Source organism: Moschus berezovskii, chromosome 27, assembly GCF_049115385.1.
Source record: "Moschus berezovskii isolate FMDL1 chromosome 27, NW_MosBer_1.0, whole genome shotgun sequence".
Classification (NCBI taxonomy): domain Eukaryota; kingdom Metazoa; phylum Chordata; class Mammalia; order Artiodactyla; family Moschidae; genus Moschus; species Moschus berezovskii.
This window is the reverse complement of record NC_142486.1, coordinates 8455672-8466080: the sequence shown is the minus strand read 5'-3', so window position 1 is coordinate 8466080 and position 10409 is coordinate 8455672. Positions and strand designations below refer to the sequence as shown.

Genomic DNA, 10409 nt, shown 5'->3' with positions numbered 1-10409 from the left:
GCTATCCCAGGTCTCTGCACCTGCCGTCCCATCCCGGGGAGAAGAGAAGGCCGAGCAGATTCTGTCAGTGTTGCTGATGTGAGGCCCCGCTGGAGGGCTCGGAGGATCCTGAGAGGCCAGTGCCGGGGTCCTCCCTGGGCCACTGCTGACTTCTGGTGAGATGCTTCTCAGTCCCAATCGGTTTTTACAGGGGAGCAGGGTGGGAGCCCAGGAGACAGCTCCAAGATCCCAGCTCCTGGGCAGTATTGTTCTAAGACAGAATTCTGCTTCAGAATGGCCTGGGGGGTTTCTCTTGTAAGCACAGGTTTCTGGGGCTCACTGGAGATACGTGATGGCGTGACTCAGGAATTCTGTTGTAACTCTGCTTCCACCAGCTGCTCGCCGGTTTGAGAACTGATCTAGAAACTGGGAAAGACCTTGACTTGCTTCTGCTGCCCAGTTCTAGGTCAGGACGCCCGCCGGGCTGGAGCTGGCGTTGTTAGTGTCACTTCAGGTGACCCAGCAGGTGGCCCCGTTCATGTTTACCTCCAAATCTGAGTTTAAAATGCAGGCACCTGGACCTCCAAGTGACCACTCTTTTCATTTAAGTCCTTTGATTTAAAGATTGGAAAACAGACCCAAGGTCATCGTGGGTCAGGGCTGGAATCGAAGGCTGGCGTCCTTAACAGCCTCTCCTTTCAGGGCCCTTGGGGCTGGGGGCCAAAGGAGTGGAGGGAGCCGGCTCCAGGGAGGCCGCCCTGGGCCCCCGCCAGTTCCGTGGATGGCGTGGCAGGTGAGTGTGCTCGAGCTGGAGGACCGCCTGCAGTGCCCCATGTGCCTGGAAGTCTTCAAGGAGCCCCTGATGCTGCAGTGCGGCCACTCCTACTGCAAAGGCTGCCTGGTGTCCCTGTCCCGCCACCTGGCCTCGGAGCTGCGCTGCCCCGTGTGCCGGCGGGAGGTGGACTACAGCAGCTCCCCGCCCAACGTCTCCCTGGCGAAGGTGATCGAGGCCCTGCAGCTCCCCGGGGACCCGGAGCCCCAGGTGTGTGCACATCACCGGAACCCGCTCAGCCTCTTCTGCGAGAAGGACCAGGAGCTCATCTGTGGCCTCTGCGGCCTGCTGGGTGCCCACCAGCACCACCGGGTCACGCCCGTCTCCACCGTCTACAGCCGCACGAAGGTGGGCAGCGAGGCCACTGGGGGCCGCCCTGCATCACCAACTGCTGCCCTCCACCTCCAGCTTTCTTTTCCTCTGCTGCTCTCGTTAGATTCTTGAGCCCTCCAGGGACTTCACCCTGAGGCAGGTGAGGGCAGGGACTTAGTTTCATGCCCCGGGATGTTCCTGCACCTAGAGCTGTGCCGGGGCAGGTAGTAAATGCCCAAAATGTCTTTGTGGAATCAATGGATTCCTGTCCTCATGGACCCTTGCCTCAGAACTAGCAGGTCACCGTTTTAAAATGAATAATAATGATATCATCTTTAGTCTATTTATCTAAGGTTTATGAAGAGTGGGGTTATTGTTGTATTTATAAATTAGGAAACAGGCTCAGAGAATGCGTGAGGGTCTTAATCAAGGTCATACAGTTTGTCGGTGGCAGAGCTAGGATTCAAACCAAGGCCAGTTTTTCATTCCCCAGGCGACTGATCGAGGAAGGGCTCTTGGAGGTAAATTGTCATAGGGTACCTGGCCTGGAGTTTAGCGCTGGGGACAGGGGGAATAAGGACCAGGAATGACAAAGTTCAAGAGACAAGGGTGGGGGCGGGACAGGAAGAGGGAAGCACATCACGGTGTGTAGGCAGAGGGGCCCCTGGAAACTGCTCCCGGGATTTCCTGGCCGAGTGCTCTGGGCAGCCTTTCTTTGCCCCTTTGACCCTGGGAGTCAAGTGGGAAAGGAGCTCTAGTATGGCTCCGGGCGGCGCTGGTGTCCACGGTACAGTAGTGGGCAAGAAGCTCACCCTGCACCAGCACTCACAGTCTGGGGGTCTGACACCATCCCGAGTGTCAGGTGCTGCTGTTGAGGTTCAATACAGACAGTGGTGAGCCCAGCTGGAACATGGCTCTTGCATGGTCTTGGGTGGTCTGGGAAGGCTTCCTGGAGGAAGTGGACTGCTAAACTGAGACCTGAACCCTCAGGAGGACTTGAAGGGGAGGAAAAGCATTCCATAAAAAGAGCATGAGCAAGAGACCAGGGGGCAAACGACACGGCACATTTGAGGAATTAGACATTATTCCATTCAGCTCAAGGGGGAGTGAGTTGGGAGTGAGGGGAGGCAAGCAGGGGCCAGCTCACAAAAAGGCCTGTGTGACGTGAGAGGGATTTGGGGTTTATTAGGATGACCAGCATTGGAAGTGTTTAAACAGTCATGATGTGGCCCAATCTCTGCCTGAGAGTAGACTGGAGAGTGAGGCTGGGAATAAGAGATTGGGGGTAACCTACATGCAGGTGGTCTTTGCAGTCTGAGGCGCAGAAAAGACTGACCAGGCGAGTCTGCAGGGTGATGGGGAAGACGCTAAGAATGCCCACCAGGAGCTTCGGGGCTTAAGATTTGGGTAGAGAACCCCAAAAGGGACAGAATCCACAGAGGACTTGGGAGCACTGGCTGCATGCAGTCTCCTGGAAATTGGAAGAACAGAGCATTTTGAAGGAAGTCACTTGTGTGAAATGTCGGCTCAAGATTGAAAAGAGCCAGTCAGATTTTGCAGTAAGAATTGGTTACCTTGGCAAGAGTAGTTTTAGGGGGCTGTGAAAGGAGGAAGCAAAATTGCAGTGCAGTGAAACTGAGTCTAGTTTTATGAGCAGAGCGCTGCCCGGCAGAAAAGGAGACTTCTGGGAGCTTGTCATCTCTGACTCGGAGCTGGGAGGGTTGGACCCTAGTTTTTGGATGTGGGTTTTTGTGATCTCAAGACTTCTGTCTGTGATGCAACTAAATTCAGTTCCTTTATCAGATCTTTAAAAAAATTTTTTTGACATGGACCATTTTTAAAGTCTTTATTGAATCTGTTACAATATATTGCTTCTGTTTTATGTTTTGGTTTTTCGGCCATGAGGCATGTGGGATCTTAGCACCCAGACCAGAGATTGAACCGCGACTGCATTGGAAGGCATAGTCTTAATCACTGGACAACCAGGGAAGTCCCCTCAGATCTCTCTCATGCGTTCCTATTTCCTCCTGTGGATTGAGATCTTGAGATACTTTATTTGTGCAATCTGTTTCCTCTCACACTGGCCCAGTTGATGAGAAAGAACTAACACCATCTCTCTTTGCCTTGGGAGGGTTGCTATTGCCGCGCCCTTCTCAGACTCCTGTGAGCTCGGATGTCTTGTTATGGAGAGCAAGGACTCTGTTCCTTCATCTCCATGCTGGTTTTATTTTTTTCTCATTTCTCTTCCGGAAAGGCTCTTGCAGCCGACCATCTAAACCAAATATTCTGCACAGTCCCTGGGCACAGACCAGCTGGGCTCCCATCAAGTCGTGCAGCCAGATGGTGGTCTAGGTGGTTCTGGTGGACCCCTAAAGTTAGGCTGGATATGGGGCCAGGGCAGCCCAGAGGAAGAGAGTTTATTGCAGCCTGGAAGCCCTAAATCCAGGCTGGGCCCAAGGCTGCCAGAGATGGATTCAGGTCTTCATAGGGAGTAAAGTGTCACCAGGTATAACCCGGGCCACTGCATACACTGTTGACTTCACTTGGGGCCAGCCTTTTTGTGATAACTCTTGATCAAATGCTAATTCTGGACCTTTACCAGGTGGGTACCCTACAGGCAGCATTCCATGCAGGGAGTGTTGACCTCAGATCGACAGTCGCCCTGCATGGATGTTGTGTGGTGACTTCTGGTGGCTATAACAACGCTTAGCGTCTCTGTCAATGTCACAGAGAGGGGTGACCCTCCTCTGTCTGGGCAGTTGCTGCCGTCAGTGTGGAGTATTCTTGAATAGTCTTACCTGTTTGGGGGTCGAGGGTACCCAGGGAGCTCCCTGGTTCCACTGGGAGTGCTTGTGTTCATGGGGCTGCCCCCTGCCCTGGCCACAGGAGCTGGGAGGGTGAAGGGGTCATGGCTCATGGGGCCATGGACCGTTTGTCTCCAGGAGGAGCTAGCAGCCCTCATCTCCGACCTGAAGCAGGAGCAGAAGAAGGTAGATGAGCAAATCGCCAAACTGGTGAACAACAGGACTCGGATTGTGGTGAGTACCCCTGCCCTCGGTGCCCCCCTGCCCAGGGCCAGCCACCTCCCCTTTCCTGAAGAGCCCAGCTCCAATTTGTCCTTTACAGGAACCCACGCCTTCCCTATAAAGCCAGAATTTCAAAGCATTCCAGGCGGGGTGGGAAAAAGCACACAGGCTCCTGGGGGAATTCACCACAGTTGTCAGGGCTGTCTCCAAGTTGGCTTGTGTCCTCCACGTCCTTGGGACTGAGAGAACTCAAAGCCCAAGTCCTGGAGGTAAACAGCTTAATGCGTGGGCATGACTGCCCGGCCCCTGCCACCTGTGTCTGTTTGACCTTGACAGCCTGTGCGATGCCCTCCTGGTACCTTCAGAGCGCAGGCATGGAGAAGCTTGCTGCCCTCAGGGGCTGACCACCTTTCTTAAATGAGGAGCCCTTAGGGCTGAGAGGGTGTGGAGCCCGGGCCCTCCAGGTAGTCATAAAACAGAAGCAGAAGACCAGCGTCCTTGAGAGTCAGCTCAGTGAATCTTCCTCGCCCCGGGGAGGGAGCCAGCATCACTCCATCTGATGGAGGCAGAGTCACTGCACTGAACTGGGCGCCGGGGGCCCAGCCTCTCCCCTGCCACTGCTGCCCTCCCCGGGGGCTGCATCCAGGGACCCAGATGCAGTGTGAACACCCCCACAGGAGTCAGCCCTCGGACTTGGGGATGAGGACCGAGAACGGTCGGAAGGCCCCAGGAAGGCCGGAGCTGCCAGGCTCTGGGGACGCCGAGGTCAGCCTCGGCTCTTGCTTTGACCGGCTCCTCCCTGTCCCAGAATGAGTCCGATGTCTTCAGCTGGGTGATCCGCCGTGAGTTCCAGGAGCTCCACCTCTTGGTGGACGAGGAGAAGGCCCGCTGCCTGGAGGGGGTGGAGGGCCACACCCGTGGCCTCGTGGCCTCCCTGGACATGCAGCTGGAGCAGGCCCGGGGCGCTCAGGAGCGGCTGGTCCAGGTCGCGGGTGTGCTGGAGCAGTTTGGCACTGAGAGTCACCACGAATTCATCCGGGTGAGCGGACGAGGCCCCCATGTCCCCAAGAGCCTCCCCCTTCCTAATGGCCTCTGCACGGCCTCCTTGGTGCCCTAACCCGCCTCCCTCTTGTCTTCCAGAAGTACCACGCCATGGCCTCCAGGTATTCCCCATGCACTTCCGGAGCTGTCTTTGGCCACATTTATGAGTGTCTCCCTGTTTTGTTTGTTTTTTTCCAATTTCCCTTAGTTTTAAGGACAGCTGGGTGAACGGCTAGAGGATCTGATGGGCTGAGTTTGGTTTCCACTCCAGCTGGAGCTGGGGGCGGGGTTCCCCTGATTGAGAGGCGTGCTCTTCAAGCAGCTTATCAGAGCCACCTGGAGGCCTCTTTAACCACAGACCCCAGTCATCAGTTCTGAGTCAGCAGGTCTGGGGTGGGACCCAAGAAAACTTGCATTTCTGACAAGGCCCAGGTGATGTGATGCTACTGGTCCCAGACCTGCCCTTTGAGAGCTACTGATGCGGAGTGTTGCCGGGATGGAAGCAGGGCTCCAGATAGCAGCTGGTGGGGGGACACGATGGGGCTCTCAAGTGCACGGTCTTCTGAGTGGGGCCTCGGCCGGTTGGACCTGCACGTAGGTGATAAGGCTGGGGTACTTGGGGAGCAGCTCTGTCATCACTGTGAACCTTTGACTTCAGCCCAGAGCTCCAGCAGGCCCGGCTCTCTGAAGGTGCCTTCAGCCCCATCTCCTTCAGACCAGGCCTGCACCAGGCTGACATCAAGCTGACGGTGTGGAAAAGGCTTTTCCGAAAGGTTCTGCCAGGTGAGCACCCCCGCCCTGGGCCGCCCAGCTCCCCAGTCCTTCCATTGTATGAGGCTGGGGCAGCTGACATGAGGGCGCAGGGCTGGGCTTCCGCCAGCAGGGGGTGCTCAAGCTCAGCTCCATATTTAAGTGGTGAGTGGGGTGAGTGGTTTAATTTCTGAGGCTTGGTTTTCCTGTTTTAAAAAAAAATTTGGCTGCGCTGGGTCTTAGTTGCAGCTTGTGGGATCTTTGAGCTGCAGCCTGTGGGATCTAGTTCTCTGACCGGGGGTCGAACCCCTCCCCTCACCGCCTGCATTGGGTGCTCAGAGCCTTAACCACTGGACCGGCAGAGAAGTCCCTGAACCTCAGTTTCCCCATGTATAGTCCCTGAGCCTCAGTTTCTTTGTCTGTAAGGAGCTCACCTTGCTGGGCTGTGTATTCTAAATAGAAGTGTGCAATTTGTGTGCTCAGTCATGTCCAGCTCTTTGCAACCCCATGGACTGTAACCTGCCAGGCTCCTCTGTCCACGGCATTGCCCATACTGGAGTGGGTTGTCATTTCTTACTCCAGAGGATCTTCCTGACCCATGGATCAAACCCGGGTCTCCTGCATTGGCAGGCGAATTCCTTACCACCTTGCCACCTGGGAGGGTATGTGTGGTTTAATGCTTAATAAATGGCAGGTGCTGCTTTGCCAAAAAATAACTCAAGACATTTAACTCCTTCATTACCAGCATATGAGGGAAATCACTTAGACTGATTTCACCCAACAAAGGCAAAAACAGGATTGCTATAAGAGAAGGAGAAGGGGGACTTCCCTGGTGGTCCAGTGGTTAAGCCTGCTCTCCCAATGTAGGAGGCCTGGGTTCAATCCCTGGTCAGGGAACTAGATCCCATGTGCCACAATTAAGACTCAGGGAAGCCAAATAAATATATTTTAAGAAAAGGGAAGAAAGGGGAGAGAAAAAAGACCTGCAGATAATCTCTGAACCATGAATGTTTGCACATTTTAGATAGAGACAGGTCAGCTGACAGCACAGAGGTCATTTGGGATAGTTTGTCCTTGACTGGGCTGCTGGCATACCCACAGAAGCCACTGCAGTTGTTAGAATCTCCAGAAAATCTGGGGAGCGGAGCTAAGGCGCCCACGTGACAGGCCATCTCCCAGGTCCTTCCATCGGCACCTCTGCCTTAATCAGGCCACCCTCACCGTGTTCCTGGCTGGAACACCTGGGCTCACAGTGGCCCATTCTCCACCCTTCAGGCATCACTTGCTGCTTCAGAGAATCGGGGTTGCCTGCTCCAGCCCTACCCCTTCCAGGCCCTGTTGATACAGGGATGAGGGACACGGTTCTTCCAAGAAGCTCAGGGCTTCCCGCTGGCCTCCCTTGGGCAGGGCTGGCTGCCTTCTGCGCGGCTTGAACACACCCCCACTCTGATCTCCTCCAGCCCCGGAGTCCCTCAAGCTGGATCCGGCCACGGCCCACCCGCTCCTGGAGCTCTCCAAAGGCAACACGGTGGTGCAGTGTGGGCTCCTGGCCCAGCGGCGCGCCAGCCAGCCCGAGCGCTTCGACTACAGCACGTGCGTCCTGGCCAGCAGGGGCTTCTCCTGCGGCCGCCACTACTGGGAGGTGGTGGTGGGCAGCAAGAGTGACTGGCGCCTGGGGGTCATCAAGGGCACGGCCAGCCGCAAGGGCAAGCTGAGCAAGTCCCCGGAGCACGGCGTGTGGCTCGTTGGCCTGAAGGAGGGCCGAGTGTATGAGGCCTTCAGCTGCCCCCGGGTGCCCCTGCCCGTGGCGGGCCACCCCCACCGCATCGGCATCTACCTGCACTATGAGCAGGGGGAGCTCACCTTCTTCGACGCCGACCACCCCGACGACCTGCGGCCACTCTACTCGTTCCAGGCTGACTTCCAGGGCAAGCTGTACCCCATCCTGGACACGTGCTGGCACGAGAGGGGCAGCAACTCCCTGCCCATGGTGCTGCCCCCACCCAACGGGCCCAGCCACCTCTCCCCACTGCAGCCCACCAAACTGTAAGGCTGCTTTTCCGCTTGGCATGGGGGCTTGAGGGGTCCTGCTGACTCCGGTGAGCGAAGGCAATGACTTCGTTGTTTGGGGAGGTCTTCGCCTGGGTGCCCCCAGAAACATTTATTGTTGGGAGAATAACTATGGTAGCCAGGGACATGTTTATCAACCTCTATCTGGGCTATTAACCTGCTTATTAACCAGCAGTCGGGCCTTGGGGTCCAAGGATCAAGCTGCGCTTCCCTTGTGCATGCATGCTCAGTCACTTCAGTCATGTCCAACTCTTTGAGACCCTGTGGACTGTAGCGCGCCAGACTCCTCTGTCCATGGGGATTCTCCAGGCAAGAATACTGGCATGGGTTGCCATGCCCTCCTCCCGGGGATCTTCCCGACCCAGGGATCAAACCCACGTCTCACATCTCCTGCATTGGCAGGCAGGTTCTTCCCACTTGTGCCACCTGGAAGACCAGGCTTCCCTTAGCCCCTCCTAACCATGATCACTCTTCCCCCTGAGGGTGGAAACACGCCCACACATAATTCCCCCATCACTGTGAACTTTAAGGATAATAAAATAGACGCTATTTCTTCCTTGTCAAATGATTTGCAGTGATCAGTTGCCACACGTGCATGCTGCTTTATGGTCGGGTCTTTAAAAGCAGCTCCAGCCTCTGGTGGGGCCACATCTCACAGCCACGAGCCCTTTGATTTCCACACCATCCTTTCTGGCGTGGGCAACAAGGCCTACATGAGCTGCTGCCTTTGGCTAATCTTCCTCCTGCTGTCTAAGTAATAATCAAAAGCTGTTTCTCGTCTCTTTTTTTGAAAATTTTAAGAATTGGTTAATTTTTTTGGCTGCGCCGGGTCTTCATTGCTGTGCGCATGCTTTCTCTAGTTGCGATGGGCAGGCTTCTCACCGTGGTGGCTTCTCTTGTGGAGCATGGGTTCTAGGTGCATGGGCTCAGTAGTTGGGGTTCCTGGGCTCTAGAGCACAGGTCCAGGAGTTGTGGTGCACAGGCTTAGTTGCTCCATGGCATGTGGAGTCTTTCAGATCAGGGATCAAACCTTGTGCCCTGCATTGGCAGGTGGATTCTTAACCACCGGACCACCAGGGAAGTCCTGCTTGTTGTCTCTTGGTCAGCTGCATCTGTCGGGCCTTGGCCTTGGTTGCTGCATGCTTGACACCTTCCAGACTTGGTGTCTGATTGTGTAGCTCTTCCTTCAGTTTCACGACTCTACCTCTGCTCTCCATCCTGCGTGGTCCAGGGGCCTGGCCTTGCTGGAATGCACATCTTTCTGGCTTCCTGTTGGGTTCAGCTGATGGGAGGGGCTGGCAGAAGGGAGTTGGAGGTACTTATTTTCTCGCTTTTCCGCCTGCTGGTCTATGCATTGCAGGGTCCCCCTCTCTTTGTAATTCTTCCTCTATTCCTGGTGGTGAACAGCGCTGTTGCCAGCCCTGAGTTCTGCGCCATCACCCGTCGGCCTCCTCACCTCTGACCGTTCTTTTAAGAAAATTCCCTTCTTTAAACTCTCCTCGGCGACTCCCTTGTGTGCACCACCCTGCCTTCAGCCAGACCATGATGGCATACTTCTACACCCATTTAATAAATCCTCTCTTTCAATTGGCTAACCGGAGTATTTGTACTTGCAACAGAAAGACCTTAACTGATACACATCTAATATGCAAAAGACAGAGGGAAGAATAATTAATTCTTCGTGTGAAATTGGCATTTAAACTGAAAGAAGTGGAACACTGGCAGAGAAGCACCTGCAGGGATCTAGGTTCAAAACAGATGATGCTGCAGCGGGGGCAGTTCCCTGGTGGTCCAGTGGTTAAGACTCTGCCTTCCAATACAGGGTGTGAGGGTTCGATCCCTGGTCCCTGGTCTGGGAAATAAGATCCCACATGCCGTGCAGTGCAGCCAACAAAACAAAATGGGATGCTGCAGTTGAGATAGGAGATGAGGGTAGGGGTTGGTTGGGGTGGAGGGTGTGCAGCTATGCCACTTTAGTGTATGTTAACTTTGTCCTGTACGAACAGTGTGGAAGTGGGTGAGTCTGCCCCAGGGGAGAAAATATCAGACTGATGGAAAGGAGGTCAGAGAATGGAACGCCAGAACCTAGGGGAGCAACTTAGGCAGGGTGGCCAAGGAAACTTAGACCTTGGCAGAGAGATGGGAGGGAATGCCAGCAGAGGAGGTCATAGAAGCCAAAGCTTTCCAACAAAGAAGGTGTTTCAACAGTGCCATGAAACCCCAGATTCAGATTCTGCGCTCCCACTGCAGGGGGTTGGAGCAGTGGTCAGGGAACTAAGAGCCCACACGAGGTGCAGCAATCAGTGGATTTAAGTGTGAAATGATGAAGCCATAGATGATTTCTATATTGTACAGATGTGAGGTGGTTTTCAAGTGTGACATCAAGGGCAGAAACCATA

General features: G+C 54.9%; 1 protein-coding gene across 2 annotated transcripts; it reads left to right on the top strand.

Annotated features, from left to right (window-relative positions):
* The first annotated feature begins 760 nt into the window (after positions 1-760).
* TRIM50 (tripartite motif containing 50) lies at positions 761-8852 on the top strand. Of its 2 annotated transcripts, none has more exons than XM_088832931.1 (6): positions 761-1159; positions 4066-4161; positions 4958-5188; positions 5293-5312; positions 5849-5973; positions 7401-8852. In XM_088832931.1, the coding sequence occupies exons 1-6, from the start codon at positions 761-763 to the stop codon at positions 7988-7990; spliced, it is 1461 nt and encodes a 486-aa protein (XP_088689057.1). In that variant the 3' UTR covers positions 7991-8852. The 2 variants fall into 2 exon arrangements, with proteins under 2 accessions (XP_088689057.1, XP_055264907.2); XM_055408932.2 differs by having other exon boundaries at positions 5290-5312.
* The last annotated feature ends 1557 nt before the right edge of the window (positions 8853-10409 follow it).

What these genes read in the sequence shown, in the direction of transcription:
- TRIM50 (XM_055408932.2), top strand. Translation starts at nt 761, where the DNA reads ATGGCGTGGCAGGTGAGTGTGCTCGAGCTGGAGGACCGCCTGCAGTGC. An exon ending in CCGTCTACAGCCGCACGAAG is followed by an intron (nt 1,160 to 4,065) that starts GTGGGCAGCGAG and finishes GTTTGTCTCCAG; the next exon opens with GAGGAGCTAGCAGCCCTCAT. An exon ending in TACCACGCCATGGCCTCCAG is followed by an intron (nt 5,313 to 5,848) that starts GTATTCCCCATG and finishes CTTTGACTTCAG; the next exon opens with CCCAGAGCTCCAGCAGGCCC.